Genomic DNA, 24,262 nt, shown 5'->3' with positions numbered 1-24,262 from the left:
ATGAGTAGTATGTCTCCCCTAAGCATACGGGGGGGGGGCATATTCTCAAGAACGTGTGATAACCATCGCTAAAGTTACTTAACGCAACTTCCAACATCGCAGTCTATCGCAGGGAAATTACGGTGTGATAACCACGCATTCTCAACACGGCGGTACCATGCGATAGTCTCCAGGTAACGCATCAAATATCCACCTTAAAATCAATGCCCCGCTGCAAAAATGTGAAACGCGAACACAAAAAATCTTGCGTTGAGGCCAATCTCAGAACAATAAGCAGCGAAAACCAGCAACAGGCCTACAAATTCCACGCGGGAAAATGCACCATAAATAACTACAGAAACAACACACCAGAAACACACCAGAAACAATCCAAAGCGCGTAGCAACATGGATGCACCCTGACCGAGCGCAGAGGCCAACGCGAACCCCACAACCCCCACAGACCACCAGCAAGGCACAACGGGTACAGGGACGGCCAAGGAGAAGAGGGAAAGGAAGACGGGGTGCAGTTCGCAGCAAAACCAGATCAGCGTCACGGAGGTGACAGAACACTACTATCAACTGACCCACAAGTAGACCACCTGGAATGCAGTCAGAGTGCCAAGGAGGCCAATCGAGCAGGCCAAAAGGTGCTGGCATGATGTGACAACCTAAACCAGGCACAAACCCGCTGCCAATAGGAAGGCTGCAACGGCGACAGGAGGTGGGAGTCATGCGCCACAGGAGGAGCTGAAGGAAACCGAGGCCACAGTCAGACGGTGCAAGGAATAGGAAGTATGGACACAGCTCGAGAGGACCTGACACAACATCAACAGGGTGAGTAATGACCAGGGACTGGGGGAAGGAGGGGAGGTGGGCACAATGGCACACATGCACAATGATGTGCAGCACACTGCACACCCACAAAGACCCTGGATCCTGCCCCTCATCCCTGTGGCACACTGCAGCACACACACACAGCAAGAACAGCACATCCACATTGACAACAATGTGCCACGCCGACACTGCAGTACAGAGGACACAATTGACTCCGCACACGCACAGAAACATGCTTACTACATCTGACAGAGCTGGAAACTGTGAAATGTAAATGTACACTTACGACCTCACATCCGTCATGTAGTCCAAATGTACTCTGTCCCGCAGTAATATTCAGCACCTCCTAAACAGTCACAATGTACATTGTCAAACAGTCTGCATGTAAACAAGAACAATGCGCCAACATACATGTCAACACAATGTCAACATGCATCTCCCCTTCACATTGCAGAGGGGCACACAACACCTCTAGCAGAGCACAGAAGACAACACATCTTTGATGCCGGAGAGGACCACCACACCATAGCCCTACAATAGCCCATGAACATCCCATGCAAGCCACCACCAGGACCCGGGCAGCCAAGCTACTTAGAGGAGAACACAGACCCTGCAACAGACCACACAGCAGGCGTAACCTGCAAGCACAGCTGGCTCACGACACTTCACCCACCCACACATGGCACCCCAATGCCAGGTGTCAGAATGCCAAAAGGAAGAGGCTGAGCAGGTGCGGGTGGGGTCCGAACCCATGGAAGGTGAACTAGACCACATACGGTGGTGTCTATTATCCTTCAGGGACCACCTACACCCATCAAAGGAGACTCACACTGCCACAGAGACACATGCAGATGCACATTCACAGTACAGAACCACGCCCAGGGGCACGCAAATAGCAGTCACACACCCATGTTAGCTTTGCGTACGATGGCCCGGTCCACTCCCCTTACGAATTGAGTGAGTGATGACAAAGCTACATGCCCAAGCTCCAACCCGCTGCCTGCTGTGACATGTCTGCGCCCTTCTGTACAGAGCACAATGTAATTTTGTAGGGCCCAGGGCCCTCATGCATACAAGACCGCAGGGACACACGCAGATATAATGTTGAACTGGCCATGGGCACATGAACCCGGCCCCTTTATTGGCAGGGTCACATGTACAGTGATGCCTGTGCTGGATGTGTGTGGGGTGAGTGTAAGCCAGCCCACACAGAGTGATTGGTGCTGGCAACAACTTGAGCAGTGGACACCAGTGCAATGGAAACAGAAAACACAGGCATAACAGAGTCAACTGCTGAGCAACATGGAGGGAGCTGGAGCAAGACCAGAGGTCACCCAACATGCAAACAGAAGTGTCCGTTAGTTGCAGTGCACTGAGGTTGGGGCACTAGAGTTGAACGCGCTCATGTGAAGAAAAAGCCTAGGCTTGTGTCCCTTCGAGATATTCCTGATGCAGATGCAGTGGGGTGTGTTAGAACTGCATCATCTTCCTCATCAATGTCCCAGGTCTCCCACACTGCTTGAGGTGACAATGCTGCGCAACCTCTCCACAGCAGAAAACTCAATCAGTGAAGGTCCATGGGTTGCGTTGTACTTAGTCATTGGCACCTGGAGTGCTGAGCAGGGGATCAGACAGAAGATGGCATCCACGTCAGGTGCGAGAAACTCCGTCAGTCTGCCAGTACCACTGTTTCGACTCTGGCAAATGGCAGTTGGAGGTGGTCCTGTCGATGGTGGCATGTGCCTCCTGCGGTGATGCGACGTCCGGGACCGCCAGGTCTCAATTTGATGTGTGAGTCCTGGTGAGCCGCAGTTGAGGCGAGAGCTAGCGGACAGCGCAGGACCACAGACACATGGCGTTATTGACCCCAAGGCCTTTGCCTCAGAGGCCATCCAATATCTCAGAAGAAGTGGTCCCGGACCTGACCAGCACAGAGTTAGTGGCCCCGGATGCACAGCGGCCGGCACAGGCACCCTGCCACGGGACGGTGACTTGCGGTGCACTGAGGTAGGCGGAAGGTCTGATTTTATCCCGAAGCAGCAAATGGTGGAGTGGAAAGGGACAGCCTCATTGCCAGAACCAGTTTGGTATCAGGTACATGAGGATGAAAACGACCCCCTAGTCCATAGACTCAGATGCCACCAATGTACGACCAGTGAGTGTCCATGATTGTCGGGGCACAGACTTAGTGGCACCGGGGCTGAGAGGGGATGCAGTCTGCGATGATGCCGGTACACTGATATGAACTCCCCCATTGCTAAATCAAGACTCTGTGACCTACTGGACTGCAGTGTAGGCCGTAGGCAGCGGTCAGCAGTGGCCCACAGCCATGTGTCGTTAGCTCGCGATGCACAGAGTTAGTGACACCAGGGCAGTTGTTGGTAGTATTCAATCACCTCCATAACGATGATCCTTTTTGCTCCTGACTGCAACGCGTCATCCTCTTACACCTCTCCTTGTGTGCAATATGTACTCTGCCATTGAAAAAATCAATGCTCCATTCTAATTGTGCGAACAACTGGACCATAGTGTAGGCGGTAGGCATTCCCAGCAAGAGGCCACAGAGACGTATGCTTGTGATGCTATACATAGACTTGGTGTCACCACATCGAAGGGAGTGTAGTGATTTAAAGTCTGCATTGCCATGTGTACCCGGCCATTGCATGATCAAGACTAAGTTCCAAATGTGTGACCTACTCGAGCTTAGTGTGGCCCGGGAGCAGTAGTCCGCGTGGGCCCGCAGACACGTGTGGTTGTAATGCTATGCACAGACTTGGCGGCACCACATCGAAGGGAGTATAGTGACTTCAGCTCAGCTAAACACATCGTCCTCAACCATAGTGTAATCAAGACTCAGTTCCAAATGTGTGACCTACTAGTACGCTGTGTATACTGGTAGAGTACGTAAACGAGAAAGGAGTACTGCAGGCCTTGCTCGCCGAGGATGCGATGGTCGTAGCAGGTTGCCAGGGCCGCGGGCCTCGGGCCTGGAGCTTGCACCGGCACGTGGTGGGCCCTCTTCCACAGACGCCGGTGTCGGCTGGTGGGCATTGAGGCCTGGGTGCGCAGGTCCTGGTATGACTGGTTCGGGGACCAGTGTCCCAGGGTGCAGCAGGTGCACATGATCGCTGGCAACTCCGCTCATGGCATCATCCTCATGGTGGGGTAAGAGGCACCGCCCTGGCAGAGACATTGGGCATTCCGGAAGGAGACCCCACCCAGAGTTACTTGCCTTTTATTCACACCCCTATGCTGACCTGGCGTACACCGGGCTAGCCCACTCTGCTCACACGTATGGGGGGGATGTAACAAGCTACATTTCCACATTCTTCCCCACTGGCTGGGGTGACATGGTTGCTTCCACTACACTCCAAACACCAGCGGTGTGTGTCGACATAGATATGTGTGTGGTCTGCATACTGCATTCTGTCCAGCATATCCACGCCACACTTGGCATTGTGTACATTCTCATTCATCGGTCACTTGCCTCCTTCGCACATGCCTGGTCCCCACCTCTTCCCACATCCTGCTAATGTGGCTGAGATGCCATGCCGTTGATGGCTTATGTATATGGCTGGCCCAGGTTTCCACAGTAAGTTGTTCTGTCGTGTCTGGTGGGTGTGCATGTTGTATGTGAGCTTGTGACATATGCATTTCCTATGTTGTGAGTTGCATGATTGTAGAGTTGAGGTGTGTGGTGTGGCCAACGAGCAGTGCATTTCCGTGGGTGCCATCTTGGTAGCGCAGGTTGAGGATGTACTGTTGGAAGGTGTAGGGCTCATGCACACTGCCTGGGGGGTTGGTGGCGATGTTGCCGGGGATTTCTCGGTGGTCCAATATTGCCTGGACATTGGTGGGATACGTGTGCTTCCTGTTGCGCTTATTGTGTGCAGTGTTGCCAGGTGGCACATGTAGGACATGTGTGCAGTCAATATCCCCCTGACAAGTGTGAAAGACATCTGTGGAGTAGACGCCTTACTTGGGGGCCGATTATGATGGCGGACGGACCTGAGTCCGTCCGCCACCATAGAGTAGGAGGGACTGTCCGCAGGGGCAGCGGCTGTCCCTCTGTGCAAATTAGGATGTGACCGCCACCCTGGCAGTCACATCCTGTATTTTTAACATTGAGGCGGGTGCTGCTTGAAGCAGCACTCGCCGCAATGTTAAAAATGTAAGTTGTGCATTTGCATGCACAAAGCGGCAGGCACCGCGCGGTGCCTGCTGCTTTGTGCAAGCAAATGCAGGGGGGTACCATAGTACCCCCTATGTGCACCCCCCAACCCTCTTCACCCAGGGGGCCTGCAACAGGCCCCCGCAGTGAAGGTCCGTATGCTGTTCCATGGCGGAAAAGCATACTTTCTACACCATCCTAATATGGCTGGCGGTGTCTAATAGACACCGCCAGCCATGTTAAAGCTTTTCCGCCACGGTCGGAAGGCGACCGCGGCGGAAAAGCTGCGGACAGATTTCTAGACCCACCGGCATCCTAATGTGGCGGTGGGTCTTCTGAGGCTCCGCAGAGGATTTTCCGCATCCTCCGGGCCCGCGGTGGCGGAAAATCCCCCATCATAATCGGCCCCTTGGTCTCCGGCTGTTCCTGCGCAGTGTGTGGGAAGTATAGATAGTGGGGTACCAAGCTGATGGTATCATCCATGACCGTTGTGAGGGACTTGGATTGGGCTGGCTTTGAGACTCCTCCGACTCGTGCGGATGTTGGTTGGAGGGTACCAGTTGCCAACAGGTGCATCACGGCCAGCAGCTTGGTCTGCGATGGGATGTTGGTTGTCCGCTGTGTTGGTACCATCAGCCTGTGTGCACTGGTGGTCAGGATGCGGAGGATGGTTGATCTTTTGTGCCTGTGGTGGGCTATGACATTCTCTTGTGTTGTGTCTGTGAGGTTGCTGCATTTTCGGAGGATCCCTGACTTTGTCTGCACTGCCTCAGTGTTGGTCGGGGGGCGGTGGGGGTCCGGGGGTGGTCCTGGGATGGTGGCGGTGGGTGTTGTGGCCCTCTTGGGTGTCCGGGTCGCATGTTCAGTGGCTCCATGGCATCTTTTGTTCTTCAGGTGTGGCTCTGTGATGGCCTCCCTTTTGTGGTGCAGGCTGTGGTCCGACTTTACACAAGGTCAGAGCAGGTGTTACTTCCTGCTGCTGACGTGTCTTATCGCATGTTTTGTGATCTTATCGCTGATCTGCCTGGTCGTTGACAATGTTGCGCAGTGGTGTTGTCACAGCTTTTTGCTCGGGAACACCTACTCTGCATCTCATTAGCGATAGTTGCGGGGGTCATCTGTGGCAATGTATTTTGTGGCTGCTATTGCAGGTAAACTGGTGCTATGGGCTGTTAGCACTAGCTTGTGAATGGGGTGATATATTTAGCATGACTTTGGCTGCGATAAAGTGCAGATAACTCGGGGATAGCTTCTTGAGAATATGCCCCCAAATTTCTTACATTTTGAAAGGAATTGTTTGTTCATTCCTTTTGTGTTTTATGGTGACTCTCAACTGCAGACTACTTGTAAAAGATTGGCCTTGTTGCTTTTCCTTGAAATGTTACTCTATTTTAAATTTTTCAGGAAACCATAAAAATTGAGGTGTAGTTTTTTCAAGAGAACTACAGACTACATTTTGCAAACCCTCCACAGTATTCTTAGGTTATGCCCCTCTTTCTAAACAAGTCAGGTAGCAGTTCCACCACGCACTTCAGAATTTCTGAATGCTTCTTTGACCTGACCTGTTTAGAAGTCTAATCCATGTCTTCTGAAAGAAATTTAGTAAAGGTGCCATTTTTCCTCATTTTGTGAAAAATAGTCTAGCTGAATAATGGCCCAAGCACCATCTTCCTCCCAGGGCAGGTAAACATTGTGTGGAGAATATCGCCAGTTGATTCAACTTTTTGGGGATTTAATGGCCAGCTGGAAGTGATGGTACTTGAGACATGAAGCTGTTTAAAAGTAAGTTGCACAAAAAGTATAATTTTGTGAAAACAAAACATTTTAGAACTGGGTATAACATGCAATATTCCATTAGCCCCTTGTTTGCACCAGGTTTCACCTGACTTTAGAATTTCATACAAACCACAATCATGCAACTCCAGTGGTGCTGGCTTCGTGTGAAATCAGTGTTTGCGGTTTTATTGCCCAGTTGTGTCCTGTCCGGATAGATAAGAGAAGGACTGACCGCTTGTCCTGAAAAGACATTTTGCGTGGTGATCACATCGAGTTGCCAGCACTAAATATAGTTTAATCGACGCTGTTGTTTGCACCTCAACCTGCTGCTCGGTGTTGTGCTAAGTATGAGTAGACCAGGGCCTTCCTTGTGTACACCATGGAGACTGTAAGGAAATCTTAGGCTCACAACCCCAGAATCTCACTGGCCAAGCTACGCCCTAGACTATGGGCTAGGCACTGAGGGGCATATTACCAACCAATAGAGAGAATTTTTGTCTCTAACTTGTTTAGAGACAAAACTTATCGCCGCAAATCGGCGATTTTTATCGCAGATAAACCTTGCTATTAGCAAGGTTTATCGCAAATGCGATAAAAAACGGCCGCAATGCATGAATATCGCTGAAAAGTCAGCGATATTCATGCATTATCGAGCAAATGCTCTTAGCCATGTTATCCACCTCCCATTGGATAACATGGCTAAGAATTACTCCTGGGCAGGTGTTAGCTTTTGGAGATATTCGCGCTTAGCGCGAATATCTCCAAAAGTTGGTAATAGGAGATAGCGATGTTAGCGACTGTTTCCAGTCGCTAACATCTTGGCACGCCCACTTTGCATGTCATTAGTGATAAATATCACTGACATGCAAAGCGGGGCCCAAGATGGTCACTATCTCCTATTAGCTGTCGCTAACTGGTGTTAGCGACAGCTTGGTAATAGGGGGATACTTTTATCTCCGCTTTCTTTTTTTTTAAAGCCAAAAATGCGGAGATAAAGCCCCTTGATAATATGCCCCTGAATTCCTGCTATGGTCACAACTTCATGATGTATGCTATTTGTTGAGACACATTTAAAAATGAGCAAAGCATCTGTCAAAAGTTCTATGGGAGTAGTGCTTAATTTGTGGCTGTGGTTTATGGTGCTCTGCACCGGCACTTAATTGTCAGCACAAGTGCCTGCCACAAGGTGGAGCTGTCTACCTAATTTAGAGATGACAACAACAACAGTTAATTATTAAGGCTATATTCATTAGAAATGACTATTACCTGCCGCCCAAGCCCTTTTTATAGCTTTGGAGGCCTGAAAAAGTCGGAATTGTCACACTTGTAGGAGTGCGATGGTTAGTAGTTATGTTGTAACTATCATCGGCAGCACAGCAGGGCACTCTGTGGTGGAAGCTGCACTGGCCTCCTGACGAGAGCCAGGCACTTTTTTTTTTTTTTTTTTTTACAAATTAAGCACTGTCTGGGAGGACTGTTACATTTCCATGGTGTTCTGTGAAGAACTTCCAATTCTATGAAACACTAAATTCTCATAAATACAGAGAGGCTTTATGCATTCCTTTTCTTCCACATTTGACTTGCTTCCAAGACCAGCAAGATTTATTTACAGTGTTTTCCATGGATTCTTGAATCATGCCTTTAATGTATTCATAATCACCGAGGAAATGGCCTTCACATTTGTAGCTCGTATAGGAAATGAAATGTCTTCTCTAGTTGAGCGTTTCGCGTAATAGTCTTAATGGTAATAAATCTATATGCATGGAATACTTTATATGCATAGAAATGTCTACCAAATTGCACTTACAGCTCTTAACGTGAGCATTTTGCAAATCCACCGAAGTCAATGAACAGAACACGTGGCGGTGAATGTGCAAATGAGCCTTCCGTCAATTGCTGCTGTTTTAACATTGAGGGGAAAATGAAGAAAAGCTTCGAGAGAGTTCTTCAGAGGAGAGTAATGAAGAACTGAGCATCATATAGATTTATCTTTTCTCATTATGTACTGTGCTCAATTTCAGAATGATTTACTTGCGATACGCTAAACAAATGATCTGACAGAACACAACACGTGCATTAACAGCTAAGAATGATGTAAACATTAGCTCTGTAATCAGAGCGGGCCTTTGCTCAGATAGAAAGCTCTGGGGGGAATAAAAGTTGGCGCCCAGCCTGCTGCCTGCAACTGAAGGCATGAAGCAGCAGGGTCCCGTTTCTATTCACAGGCTCGTTGCAACTTCACTGCAGTGTCTCTGAACACAAACACGTCCACCTTCATTACCCACATCTTCAGGGGCGGCTCTAGGTTCATGGTGGCCCTGGGCAAGGAGCATAGGTAGGGGGCCCCGGAAGACGGGGTCCGGGCGAGGCAGAGAGCAGAGGCCAGTAAAGAGGGGGGGTCAGTGTGTTTGGAAGTGGAACAGAGCCGGAGGCCGCCCAATCCCTGCCAGGGGCCGCCACGCAAATATGTATCCATCTTCAGAGGATTATTATATTAAGGATATATATTGGCTTGGTGGCCCCTGGGGTTTGGTGGCCCTGCGCAGGTGCACAGCTTGCACATACCTGCACTCACACTGGTGACAAGTTGGAAGTGGGCGTTAACTTGTGGGATGGTTGTGGCTGAGAGGAAGATGCAAGGGCAAATGTGGACGTTATCAAGAGTCGCCTGTATCATGTTAAAAGAAAAAATATTACAATTAGTTTAGGCAGAATCACTGGAGTCAGGAAACTGAGACTGCTGCATGCACTGTCTTCCTGTAGAAACGAAAAGTTGGCGCCCTAGGCATAGGCACAGCTCGTCCATGCCAAAAGCAAGTCATGTTGGTAATTCATGCATACCGTGGACCATTTTACATCTGACAAAATGTGGGCAGCGCTGAGCGTGACTACATGACAAATATCATTAAAATAAGGGTTGTTTCCAGTGAAGACACAAACTCATACCTGCACTGAGGACAGTTCAGCAGTGAAAGACAGGGTGGGAATATCTAACTGATGATACTTTTTTATTACCAGTGGAATGGCCTGATTTTGAAGTAGTGGGCAGGCAACCAATGAAGGCTGCCACTTACATGGGGTTACCTGGGGTCTAGAGACCCTGCTGTAACCCTCGCATATTAACTGTGCACCACTTCCTAGCTGGTGCTGTTAGTGCACCATCTGAGTGCCTGCTTGCCCTTGTGCTTACATCATAATATGGCGCAGGGGCAAAGGTGGATCCCTATCGCAATGCGTCACACATCCATGTGAATGAAGAAATGCTTCCTTGACATTTCATGTGTTGAAAATGGCCCTTTTTAGGGTTCTTTCCCTCAACATTTTGCTTTTGTGCCCCCTAGTTTTCCACTGATCTATGTGCTAGCCTTAGGACTTTGAGCGCTTTTGGCACTGCCATTCAGTGCCAAAGCACTGTGCTTGTCATATACATACCAGTGATTGGTGTATACATGATTGGCTGATTTGAGATAGCTGTAAGTCCCTTGTCTAGGGCTAAGACTTATACCTAGCGAATGTAACACAAATGCTCTTCTGTGGACCTGAGGGACTGGTTGTGCAACCCACAGAGGTAGCTCTTCAAACATGCCACATGTTTGCCCTGTTACTCAGTTTGGCATTTAAAAAGCTACTTGCCAAGGTTCTGCATGTCTCTTGCTACATCAGAGTTTTCCCTGGCGGCAGGGTGTGTTGTTGGGAAGAGGCAGGGCTTGAGCACATGTTCACTACATGCAATAGCAGTACATGGCACGGGATGTTGTGTTCAGTACAGTGGGGCCTGCTTCTTGCATTGATTAACATAGGGGCCATTGCAAAGGCTATTGAGCAGTATTTCCTATGTGCAGAAGAGTAGCAATTTATTGTTTGATATCAATGAGTTAGTAATGGCAAATCCTCACCAGTTGTGCAACTGGATTCAACGTTACTAAAGTGGAAATGCCACTTTGGGAAAGTGGGCATTTCTGTGATTGTGGCTCTGTGTGCCTATCAGCATGTCTCCAGTCCACATGTGAGTGCTAGGGGACAGCTGCATCAGTGCATTCCTGATAGAAGGCCATAAACTGCGGGCTCAAGTGAAACTGCTGACCCCTGAGTCTGAGGGCCTTCCTGGGACAGATACGAGGGGGTGGAATTGGGATCTGCATTCCAAGGGGCAGGATCTTGGCCCCACTACAGATATTGATTAAGCCTCCCAGGATAGGATGGGAGACAGGATAACATTTAGAGAGGGCCTGTGCATTTCAAAGGTGACCTTTTTAACGTATCTCATCTGCAAAGGACATTGTGGGTATAACTACTGGGGCTCTGCCCTGAGGAGTTAGAGCTGCTTTTGGGATTAGAACCATACTACGCTGGTTCGAAGCTGGGACATTGACAAAAGGAACCATTGGGCAGGAGGGACTGCAACTGGATTATCTGCAGACTTGTGGTGGCCTGGGACTTGACATGTTCCAGGAAGGGGACTATCACTTGGTAGATTTTGCCTGTATTTTGCTAGCCTGCAACTAATTGCCAACTGTCATGGCCTGGGTCCCTAAGCACTCGCCAAGGGCCGGCTTGCTGGCCACCTGTCCACAAGATCCCAGGGGCAGGAAGGATCTCCCTTTTTCCAAAAGACCATAAGGACCACGCAGGGTGCAGCAGAAATTGACCATCTTGACGTACATTGTAATCCCACTGTGCAGAGGAGTGTGCTTGGAAAGATCAGTGGCCCACCTGGGATGCCGGAGAGTAAGGAGTTCGAGGAGTGCGGGGGAGTTCACCAAGTCCAAGGGACCCATGCTTGAAACCCGAAACCTGTGCTAGCTTTAACTCCATAGCATGTGATGTCCAAGGGGTGTTCAGGGACATTTGCCTAGTCTGTGAGACCCGAGCTGTTTCCGACCTCCAGAATGGGAGGACAAAAGTGCCTAACATCGCGACCTCCATCCGAGGTCACTGTCTCCCTCTCCCTGGACCCACACCACAAGGTACTCTGTTGTTGAGAAAATAGTGACTGGACCCAAGGGATCTCGTTTTGCCTAGTGTGCACCCATGTCTGGCAGCCTGGAGCAACTGCAGCTCTCACCTCTGTCTCAGGGGAGACATTGCTCTCATTTGGAAGTGCGCCAGCTTGTGGTGTCACAGTCTTTTGTCTAAGGGAGGGGATAGTGATCCCGCACTCATTAAGGTGCTGTTGGGTGTCTGAAGGCCTAATCTGGAGGGATGAAACCAAGTAACTGTTGTCTTCCACTTTACGTAGTCCCCACAATCTAATCAAAGTGCAACGTGTATCATTGACTGGTGTAGTTTGAGTGGCTGAGGGGCTGGGTCATGAGGAGTAGTCAAAACCTGTGATTTAATGACCAGTGCAACTGTACGGGGTATGCGATATTGGGAATGTCATGTTTTATGCTAGTGGGTTACCAGAAAAATTGAATACCTCTTAACAGTCTGCACATATGTTCCTGTCACTTTTGATGTTGGAGGGATAGCTTGGATCGTGAACACCTCAGAGAAGCATGCACATGAGTTTGTTTTGCTTAAAAGGCTGAGGGGATAATGGGGCAAGTGAAAACCTATGACTAGTACATATATGTTCATGCCGTTCTGCTGCTAATGGGAGAGTTCAACAATTGCATATAACTGTAAAGCATATATCCACTGTGTATGTAATTTTGATTTTAATGCATGTGCAAAACAAAGACCAGTGTTTTATACATACAGTGTGGAGTCTTTTTGTAGTGAACTCAGTGTGTTGCGAGGGTGGTGTTGTGCCAATACTTTACACTTTGACCCTGAGGATAAGCCTGACTGCTCTGTGTGCAGCTACCCAAGTGTGAGCGCAGGTTATCAGACAAGCATATCATACTCATCCTATCTAGGGCAGTGGATTCTGTCCAGATTTAATGTGCCCCAGACAGCCAGAAACCGTTGGGTCTAACAGCATGGTTTGAAAATGTGGGTCCACAAAACGAAATTACAGCAGGGGCCAGAATACATTGAGGTATGCGTGACAGATGACCACTGTGGTCAAATCCGGTTACAACCACAACGTCCACCACTGAGCAGGAGCCGGATTGATATACGTTTCTTACCCAGGTAGCAGCCCTACCAATTAACATATGAGACCTGTACTGGTGATATCTTATCAGGTGTCAGGGAAGAAATTCAGTTCAGGATGGGGAGCTAAAATGTGGAAGTGAGAAGTAAGAACCGGGACATGCAACCTTGGATAGATTTCAGGCATGTTTTGAGATGCCTGGTGATCATCTCTGTATAAACCTACAGCAAAGCCCGTGTTTTGTGCTAGCTCCCAGACAGAAGAGCAGAGAGGTTTGTATTAAGGTTAGGGGATCCTGAAGGTCATTAGGATCAGAATGAAGTTGCATTATTTGCACTCCCACAGTTGTTCTCTATTATATAAAAACATCTAAAACAAGTAGGAATTAGGGCTTCAGTGCCCAGGCACTTATCCAAGGTGTTGATGAGAAGCATTGACTACAAGCATGGTCATTGCTGTTGTGTTCTGGGCCAGGTCTAAGTGTGATGCCCCACAGTGTTTATTTTGATTACAAACGTAGGAAATTTAAGTTCACATAGGTTTCTATTACCGTGCAGAAAAAGAGACTTCTCCTTTGTGATAGTTTGTTCCTCTGGAAAAAATCAATCTGTTCTGACCTTGGATTTTTAGGAGACAGTTGTTCTAAGCTATCTTTAGATCATTCAGCATTATCCCTTGCAGTGTGCAGATGTTGATCATTTTCAGCTTGCAGGGACTCAGACTCCTGCCCATCCCTAGTGGCAGGGGTTTCACATGCAAGTTTTCTCTCTTGAGTGCTAGCACGGTTCTTTAGCGGTCTCTCATTGAAGCCCTCCTCAAAAGGTTTATACTTATGCTACTACTTTTCAGCAGACAAAGGGAGGTGCATCTGGGGTGACCAATATAACTGATTATCTATGTTTTACACATTTTTGCATTATGTTTAAGGCCACTTTTGTTTTAAATAAAGGGAATGCATGCTGTCATTATATTTCTCTATTTTGACTTTCAGACCAAAATGGCAGTCTCTATTGAAGGTTAATTATTGGCAGCAGTTAGTTAGATAGTCATCAGCCAAATCTCTCTAAGACCCAAATGTTGACCTCAAATATTGTCACTGACTCCTCTAAACATCTGAAAGAGCAAGTTGTTAATTTAGGAGTGCATGCAAAAAGGTTCCCCTAGCAAATCTGGCAAATCAATCAGGGACCACTAATTTGGCACACAACCCATACATTACACACTTGCCAGACTGCTACTTTAATTCAAAGGATCATTTATGATTTATGGCTATGGTTCTGATGCTGCCACAGTTTTCATACCTGTTTGCCTTGTACTAGTTTATGAACCTCCTTGTTAAATAGTTACAAGCTAATAATAAACGCTGTTGAGGCAATGCAATCATATATGTTTATTTCTCCTTGTTATTTACTCTTTCCACGTTTGCTGCATTCTGCAGCTCACAAAGAAAGAGAAAATGTCTTTAAAGAATGTTTTGTGATATTTTTAATTATGGAGCATTCATGCCCTTTCACGCAACACAGCACAGCAACTTTGCTTGCTGCACTGCGTTGTGTAAAGGTTTAGTAAATGTGCACCCTAGTCTAGCCCACCTCTTAATCCCTATAACCCGAGCTACTTGGACCACTGTCTATGGCAATTTCTCTTTGTTACACCTCACTTGGAAAGGTGTGCATTTTGAAGCAGTCCCATGAGGTTTACATGTATTTGTAAATGAGAATGTGCCAAAATCCATGAGTGGATGCATGGGAATGCCCATGCTCCACTTATGGAACGCCACAGTTGAAATGTAACATAAAGAAGCTCAAGCAGCAAGAAGCAGAAACATTTCTTTACAAAGCCATGCAATGCCTCACAAATCAGGCCTTGGGTGGCTTTGTGAATATTACTGAAGCCTTTGCATTGTCCTTGCATCGCAAGATCAATGCAAAGGCTTCATAAATATGGGCCCAAGTTTCTAAGGTGGTCTGTATGAGAGACTTTTCCCATTGGCTGCTTTGCCAAAATATGGCGATGGAGATACTGGCAGAAACTCTTTACAACCCTATTGTGTCTCCACTGTGTCTTACAAAAGGGACCAAGAAGAAGTCCCCCTGCACTTTCTCACTGCTGAAATGCAGGGACCAATGTGAAAAGACTAGCAGAATATCACAATGTCCTCCCTTGAACTGGAATACCAGGGAAAAAGTGCAAGACACTGACAATCCCATGAAGCAAAAGTACAAGAGTAACATTTTGCAATAGGATACAATGTCCTTTCCACCCCATTAATAGTAGGGTAAATAACCGCAAGGAAGGAGTGAGAATCCTGACTGCCTCCTCTGTAATTTGGTGCCAGGAAAACAGACCAGCTGAGAAAGAGTCCTAGAAGAAACCTAAAGTGTGATATCTACACTTCAGGGGAAAGTGCCTCATTGGATCGTCCGGTCAGAGACTCAAACCCCTGTTTAGCACAGGGTGCTCAGACAAAATATTGAGTTGCAAGTGTCGAACTACAAAAATATCGAGTCCTAAATATTGTGAGTCAGAAATATTGACAGCAAGAATATCGTGCTCAAGAATATCGATTTGAAAGTAAGAAATGTTGTTTTTGAAAATATAGAAGTCATTAATATCGTTTGCAAAAATATAGGGGCTGATTATGATCGTGGTGAACCTGCCACCGTCAGGCTGCCGATGGCGGGTTCACCGCGATCTTGTGGCCATTTCCCGCCTGCCAAAAATATGATGGCAGGCGGGAGTGTGACGGTCGGGAACTCTGCCCGCCAGAATCGGGAACTCTGACTGCCAGCTCAGAGAGTGTCCGGGGCGCTGGAGGCCCTCAGCACACCAGCAGTGCCTAGCAGTCACCGCCTGTGTGATTATGATGCTGGATCCCCACCAGCCTTTCCATGGTGCTCACCTGCCATGGAAAGAAAGGCTGGCGGGGATGGACTTTGGGGGCCCTACTGTTACACTCACTGGAGTGGGAATAGTAATATTTATCCCTCCGCTATGCAACACTTTCCCTACTGTTGTACTCATTGGAGTGGAAATAGTAATTTTATCTCTTTGCTATCCAACACTTTCCCTACTGTTGCACTCATTAGGGTGGGATTAGTATTTTTACCCCTCCGCTAGCCAACACTTCCCTTCTGTTGCACTTACTGGAGTGGGAATAGAATTTTTTACCCCTCCGCTATCCAACACTTTTGCTACTGTTACACTGACTCGAGTGGGAACAGTACATTTTATCCCTCTACTAGCCAACTAGCCGACTGTTACACTCCCTGGAGTGGGAATAGTAACTTTTACCCCTCCACTATCCAACACTTTCCCTACTGTTGTACTCATTGGAGTGGGAAGAGTAATTTTATTTCTCCGCTATTATTATTATTATTATTATTCTGAGTTTTGTATAGCGCCTGGTTACCAATAGGCATCCCAGCGCTTGCCAGAACATAACACTACTAAGAAGATGCAGGGATTAAACGGAAAACAAAGACGTTTTTAAAAGCTTACGGAAACGAAGAAGACTAGCTTCCGAGCGCAGATGTAAGGGCAATGAGTTCCACAAGGAAGCCACATTTATTGAGAACCTTCTGCCACCAGTTCTTGCCTTTTTCACCCTGCCAACCTGAAGGAGATGTTGGTGGTCAGAGCGAAGTGAACGAGAGGCCTTGTAGGGCTGGACCATCTCATCCAGAATGGGTGGACCGACTCCGTGCAGAACTTTGTGGGCAATACAGAGTGACTTGAATTTCACCCTGTCCCTCACAGGGAGCCAGTGCAATGCCCTCAACGCAGGACGGGCAGATTGACGCCTAGGGAGACCCGTCAGGAGCCTGGCAGCCGCATTCTGCACCTGCTGCAGTCTGTTCAGGGTAGATTCGGGTGCGCCCAGGAATAGCGCATTGCTGAAATCCAGCCGCGAGATGATAAGTCCCTGGATGAGGAGCCTTCGGGTGGCCACTGGGAGCAAGGGCAAGATCTTCTGGGCTGAGCGGAGCAGGCCAAAGCACACGCCAGCGATACCCCCAAGCTCTTGATCTCCTGCTTGGGGGGAGGCATCGGACCCAGACAGTCTGGCCAGCTGCTAGGGGACAAAGATGGAGAAGAGTTCCCCAGCAGCGTCAGTTCCGTCTTGGAGCCATTTAACTTTAGGGCTGAGCTGCACATCCACGTGTAGATCTTTTCAAGACATGAGTGCAGCCGGTCGGGATGGTGCGCCGACTGGGAAAGGCCAACCACCAGCTGAGTATCATCAGCATAACTGATGATTTTAATACCCAGCGGCCGTACCACACTCTCCAGGGGGGCCATATAAACGTTGAATAAGGTAGGGCTCAATGAAGAGCCCTGTGGCACACCGCACTGGAGAGGGGTTGACGATGATTTTTCCTGGCCTTCCCACACCTCAAATGTACGACCTTCCAAGAAGGAAGCGAACCATTTGAGGGCCAGACCCGTGACCCCCACCCCCGACAGCCGTTGGAGAAGCACCAGATGGTCCACGGTATCAAAAGCAGCGCTGAGGTCCAGGAGGATCACTGCCACTGATCCCCCCGAATCCAGCATGCTCCTCGCACTCTCCACGACCGCCAGTAGGGCGGTGTCAGTCCCCTGACCGGGGCGAAAACCCGTTTGGGAATCGGCCAGGAGGGAATTGGCTTCCAAGAAGTTCGAAAGGCGACTGTTCACCAGCTTCTCCGCCACCTTACTGATACCCGGCAGCAAGGAGATTGGCCGAAAGTTGGCGAGATCGGCGGGGTCGAGGTTAGGCTTTTTCAAAAGAGCCTTAACCACCGCCCCTTTCCAACTAGGGGGAACTACCCCATGGGCGAGAGACAGGTTTATCAAGTCCGTCACAGGTCCGACGATGGTAGATGACACCTGTTTAAGATACTTAATAGGTGCTGGGTCTTTCGGGGAGCCACTCTTCATAGACCTCAGAACTGCCAAAACTTCCTCCTTAGTAACCGGACCAAGGGAGGCCAGCTCCACCAATTGCAACTTAAGTTGAGAGCTGGAGTTGTCCTCCAAGGAGGAGACCTCACCTAGCCGGGGAAGGGAAGCTAATATATTGTCGATTTTACTTTTAAAGAACGAGGCCAGTTCTGTGCATTTTTTGCGGGGGTCCTCGTGGAAAACCAGAGGATCAGGGACAATAAGTAGCTCCTTAATGACCCTGAATGACTCCTTAGAAGAGTTGGCCGCAGAGCCAATGCACTCTTCAAAGAATCCTGATTTTGCCACCCGAATAGCAGATTTATACCTTCTCAGCGCCACGCGATATTCTTTACGACAGCCTCACTCCAGTCTCTCCTCCAGGACCGCTCCAGTCTCTTGCATCCTTTCCTCAAGGTTCTTAATTCTGAAGAATACCAAGGTGCAGAACCCACTCTCTTCCCCCTCGTAAGTTGTTTCTTTTTGGGTAGAAGAGTGTCCAAAGAGTCCACGAGCCAGGTATGGAAATTCGCATCAGCGACAATCGTGTTATCACCCTGCTATCCAACACTTTCCCTACTGCTGCACTCATTGGAGTGGGAATAGACTTTTTTACCCCTCCGCTAGCCAACATTTTCCCTACTGTTGCACTTACTGGAGTGGGAATAGTAATTCTTACCCCTCCGTGTTATTTCTCCGCTATCCAACACTTTCCCTACTGCTACACTCATTGGAGTGGGAATAGTCATTTTTACCCCTCCGCTAGCCAACATTTTCCCTACTGTTGCACTTACTGGAGTGGGAATAGTAATTCTTACCCCTCCGCTATCCAACATCTTCCCTACTGTTGCACTCGTTGGAGTGGGAATAGTAATTTATATCCCTCCACTATCCAACACTTTGCCTACTGTTGCACTCAATGGGGTGGGAATAGTAATTTTTACTCCTCCGCTATCCAACACTTTTCTTACTGTTGCATTGACAGGAGTGGGAAATGTAAGTTTAAATATTTTTAACGTTTAATGTTTTAATTAATAATAGAATGCTTTTTAACATATATTTTATGTTCTTGGTATATGTATATATATATATATATATATTTATTTGTAAAAAAATGTATATAATTTTAAAATTATAAAATAAATGAAAATGAATAGTTTATTAATTGTTTTACAATAAATATATATAATAATTATTATATATGTGTGTTTAACTTTTCTAAGTCAAGTTTATTTGTTATATTTGTTAAAATGTATATTAAATCTATTTTTTTACATTAATTTTATTTAATTTATTTAATATGTAATAATTTATTATGCTAATATATATATATATATATATATATATATATATATATATATATATATATATATATATATATATATATATATATATATATATATATATATAAAAATGATCTGTTTTACATCTATATTTATGACCGATATTTTTTTATGATATTTTCGTAATTACCATTATATATATGTAGGATGTCAATATTTTTAGCATCGATATTTAAGATTCACAATTGTTATACGGGGAGGTTTTGGGTGTCGATGTTTTGTCAGTGTACCTAGCACCATTGTCTTTGAGATCTGACTATAATTGGGAGATAGAACTTGGATCAGGCCAAGAATGCAGCATCAATTACCACAACCTGCGTATATATGATTAATCTTATCAATTGTAAAATGTGCTTTAGAAACTGGTAGCAAAATCTATTAGATCTTAGCAAGTTTTAGCCCTGATGAGACAGTGACAGCAATTGAATAATAAGTGTAGTGATTTTCAATTCACATTAACAGAAAAGATATAATAAAGACAATAAACCATATTGGCATCCTAATAATGTGTTCATCAGACGTACAATTCTATTACATGCGCATATTCTTAAGACTCATTTGGATTGCATTAGAAAAGTAATGAAATGAGTCCTCGTGTAATTACTTTAGCAAATTCTCAAAACTAAGTGCATTTATAATGACTTACCCACAATCCCTAGTGCAATGTAACCAAGAATGACCACCACAAAGATTATGCAGCAAAGGACATCAGTGCAGTGCCTGGAAATAAAGAGAGAAACAGAATACATCAGAGAATTCTGAACTGTGAGACTTACTGAGTGAACATTTTGCAATCATTTGCTATGAAAACTAAGCATGGACAGCAGGATGAGAACCGGTGTAACCAGTGAGGAAGATGAGATGCCCCAGAAGCAAATCAATCGCTTGATTTAAACATCTTGGCTGCACTGGCCGTAGTTGGTCTCGGGCGTTTCCCCGAGAGGCTGAAAGGGTGCGGGCCGTATTTTCATCGAGGGGGCTGGTTTTGTTAGTGGGGGCCAGGGCTGCAATATCAGCCACAGCAGCAAAAGCAGCAGTGGCCAATCACACAACCTTACCCTCCCCCCTTCGGGAGCTGGTCCAACTAAATTGCAAGGGCTGCTTTGGGTTCCTGGTCCACCCTTGTATACAGTGAGTGAATGAGTGAGTGAATGGTTACATGAGCTACAGAGAGTTCATTAAGTGATTTAAAGGAAGCACCACAAATTAAAGCTTCCAGGTGCTGTGGGATCTGTCAGTCTATCCGGAAGAGTCCCACTGTAAAATCAGGTTCCAGTATTAGCAATCCGCAAAACAATTTAACAAACAAATAAAATGTGTACATACATTTGTGACAACAGCTTTTTATTTGCAATTGAATTTGCTTAGGTAACTAATTTGTGGGATTTAGTACTTTTGATAGTCCAGTAACTCGCCTACTTTTCATTTCACTTCACATCCAGGAATCAGTACCTTGATAAGGAGGTGTACTACCAGATGGTGTGGGTAAAATCGTGCTGCAAAATAGCATTGTAAAAAGTATTGACTACCAAAATGTCTCAGGATAAGCAAATATAGGGGAGTTTAGGTTTCGCATGTTGGCGACAAATATATCTTCAAGGAACGTAGATGTGTAGTTAGGAATACTAAATATATGCGTATCCATACAAGCTCACACCATGACAATATTTGACAGTCAATATTTTAGCTACAATATTTTTGCAGCAACATTTTTATATCCACGATATTCAGACATACAACCTCCTAGAGGAGAGCAAGGCTAGGGATGCCCTGGCCTCCTGGGCTGTTACTGATACCAGACTATCAATGTGTTACTGATTTTCTCACCATTCTTTGCACCTCTGGAGAAGATACTGGCTCATGAGCAGAGAAGTGATTCCATAGGAAGGGACCACATTAAAGTGAAAACACAAAACTAGATAATTTGGGGAAAGAGAGGGGGAACTGCTATTGAGAAAAATAAGAACTGAGGGGCAGATTTACAAGAAACTGACGCATCTGTATAGATGCGTTAGTTTTCCTGCGCCTGCGTTAAAAACTCTTGCGCCACCATAGATGCACCATATTTACAATACGGTACACTATGAAGCATCTGTTGGCGGAAAAGTCACGCATTGCTGGGGTTGTGTCGCAAGCACGATGCAACTCCAGCAATGCGTCTTGTGGTCTATTCCCAATACACTGCTTGACTCAAACTAAATACAAGCTCACACAAAGAAAGCAAGAACACAACACCATAGAGAGGCATCATTAAAAGATAAGCTTATCAAATATATATAAATGAGATTCCTATCCCTCAACAATATTTATAAAAGATGAGGTATAGGAAAACCCTACAAGGCTAGCACAGTACTGCGGCGTGGTCCTCCAATGTCCAATGCGGGGACGAACAGTAATGTCGTCCCTCCCTGGGGGATACTAGTACTCGCTCTTTGATACATAAAGCCAACCAAGAAACAGACATGCGGCAGAACAGTGGCAGTTGGCAGTTACCAAACACCCCACTTTCCATATTTAATGTCACATACAGACATCTGTCACGGATACACAGTTTAGTAGTCACAGAAATGTTACAAAAATCTCACACAAAATACATTTTCAAATCATCAAAATCAATGTCCAACATTAGAACCCACTAAAGTTCTGCAGTGTGAGAGTAGAAGCTTCAGGCATGGAATGGGACACGCAGAGGGCTCATGGGCCACCGTACGCTCATCCTGATGGCTCTTTCCCAAGAGGCTTCTTATTCTAGTTACTGTGGCTCACTTGTTGTTAAGGGTCAGGCTTTGCAGGGTTGTAACATTGGTACTATGCGCATGAGAAGGTGAACGCAGAAATGTAGGTCTCCGGTCCACCGCAGGATTGCAGCACTGCATTTGCAGCATTTCACAACCATTTGCAGAATGAATCCTTTCTCGTGAATATTAACATGCATGAAGTATAGGAGTGCATGGGAACGACTTCTTTGCGATATCCTGGATGAATACATCCAGCACAGTGCAAAATGGTGGCCTGGAACATTGCACAAGCAAAAGGTCTGTGATACCACCCAGCCGCTAATATATATGAACTTTCATCACTTCATCTGATACAAAATCTAGTTACAAAGACGCATACTTAATCGGTGTCCACCCCATAACAACATCAGCAAGCAGGGTGCCAAGCAAAAGAAACCTTCCCACAACAAAAACACTATATTCATTTTACAATAAAACACCAACCCCATAGGGGATATCAGACACTGTTTTCAAAAGACTAGCATTAAAACTTAACGACAGGGCACATTGATCTTCAGAGGCAATATAGCATTTGGTGTAAAAACATCTTGGAATTCTATAAAGACGGGTGATGTCTTGCCTCTCCCTGGAGACCCAACAGGAGCAGAGAGTACAGACATCGGAAATTAAGTCCCGAGAGAAGTACCAGTGACAAGAACAGCTGTGTCTCCTGAAATATTGAGGCATGCAGTCCCACAAACAAGATGCCCTCTTTCCTTGCAGGAGTTCGGAAGAAGATCGATAGGTGAATAGCGATACTCCCTACTCACCTCTTAGAAAGGCGCTAAGCAACCAAGAAGTCTCTGAGAGCTAATTTCGGGCCTAGATGCCTTATGCAGCAATGATGCTGGCCACAGTAGAGTTCACCCCAGACATGACTAAGTCATGAAGAGTTCTACAGTGCACTCAGGTCAATGACCTCAAGTCCCAGAGCCGTCTGTATGCCCTCGGGAATCCTGATTTCTGATTGGGACAAACAGTGATCCCAGGGGACAATTGCTGTCTGATGCCTTGCTTGACATAGTGTGGAGGGGCAGAAAAGTCCCCAAGCATCATTATGGAGGATGTCTTTTCCCGTTTTGCCGGGGACAAGCACAAGGGCAACGGTGAATCGATGCATTCATGATTTTCCCTGTATGTCTGTGGTTTTAGGCACTGAGTGTTCCATGATTTCTTGGCCTGTTATAAATGGTTTGTTACTGTTCTAGAAAAGGTTCCCGACACCTGAAACTGTTTATATCTGCTTGTCTCGAAATACACTGCCCCGGTGTAGTAAAGAGTGAGTTAGTTGTCCATTGTGGTCTGTAAGGGCCTCCTTGTCATCAGCAAAGACACAGTGGTGGCAGTGACATTGTGTCCCACAGGGTGATGAGGGTAGTTATATCCCCAGAGATGCAAGGTTTGGATAGAAATGACGTAGGCCAACATTACGAGTGTCCTGTTAATTCTGATGTCCCCAGTAACAGTAATTGCCAGGCCACTGAATTTATGAGGGTAACGGGAATACCGCTCCTCAGTGGGAGTCCATGTGGAAAGTTTGCCTGCTACAAGCAGACAAAGCCACTAGGTAGAATACTATGAACAACTTGTGGAAATCAGCATGTCAGTCCAATTAACAATTGTAAATCTCAAAACCTCATAATCTCAGTGATTTAGTCATCTAAAAATACTGGGGTAACTGTAAATCCAAGCAAGCTAAAGAACAAGGTATTATTATAGGCCACTCATATGGAGGGCCTTATTTTTTCTCCTCGGTGAACTGTTTACTCCTGTAAGACTCATTTAATTTTGGAAAGGGAAGTGTACACATCCATTTTGTTGTACATTGTTATTCGGGTGAGAAAGAAGTACCATGGGGAATCAATAGTTTCCAGCTCTGTTACACTAACTACACCAGTCATCAAAGATGACAACGCATGGCAAGCTTCACGCTCATAGTATATAGCACCTGCCCATGCATGTGCACCACAGTACAAGGAACATTAGAATAAAGCTTTAACGTTTTTCCATCACATACTCTTTAAACACTGCGGACAGATTTACAAGCTCCGCGCACAACTTTTGCGCCACCGTTGCGTCCCTTCTGTGATGCAGCGGCGGCGTAAAGCTAGCGCCATGCTGCAGGGGATTTGAAACGTGACGCATCTAGGGAGATGTGTCACGTTGTAAAGCCCTGCGCCAAATGAAACCTTCGTCAGGTTTCATGTGGGCGTACCGGCGCAGGGTGGGCGTTCGGGCGCAGGAACGCCCCGGAAAAGTGCCTGGCGTGAAATCTACAAGATTTCACTCAGTCACTTTACCGACCCCGCTGCGTCAAAACCTTGCGCCTGCTTGAAGCAGGCGCAAGGTGTTACGCACCATTTGGAATATAGGCCGGTTTGGCACAGTGCTAGAGGTGCGTTGTGCCTGCGACA

General features: G+C 46.6%; 1 protein-coding gene across 6 annotated transcripts in view; it reads right to left on the bottom strand.

Annotated features, from left to right (window-relative positions):
• Positions 1–24,262, bottom strand: part of SLC44A5 (solute carrier family 44 member 5) — a 793,737-nt gene that overhangs the window by 273,452 nt on the left and 496,023 nt on the right. For all 6 annotated transcript variants that reach the window (XM_078668567.1, XM_078668577.1, XM_078668593.1 and 3 more), the window contains exon 3: positions 19,718–19,791. In XM_078668567.1, the coding sequence (XP_078524693.1) occupies positions 19,718–19,791 (74 nt within the window). The remainder of the gene's footprint in view (positions 1–19,717; positions 19,792–24,262) is intronic.

The sequence above is a fragment of the Lissotriton helveticus genome, chromosome 1_2 (assembly GCF_964261635.1).
Source record: "Lissotriton helveticus chromosome 1_2, aLisHel1.1, whole genome shotgun sequence".
Classification (NCBI taxonomy): domain Eukaryota; kingdom Metazoa; phylum Chordata; class Amphibia; order Caudata; family Salamandridae; genus Lissotriton; species Lissotriton helveticus.
Note: the sequence above shows the minus strand (reverse complement) of the source record. Positions and strands in the feature narration are given on the sequence as shown.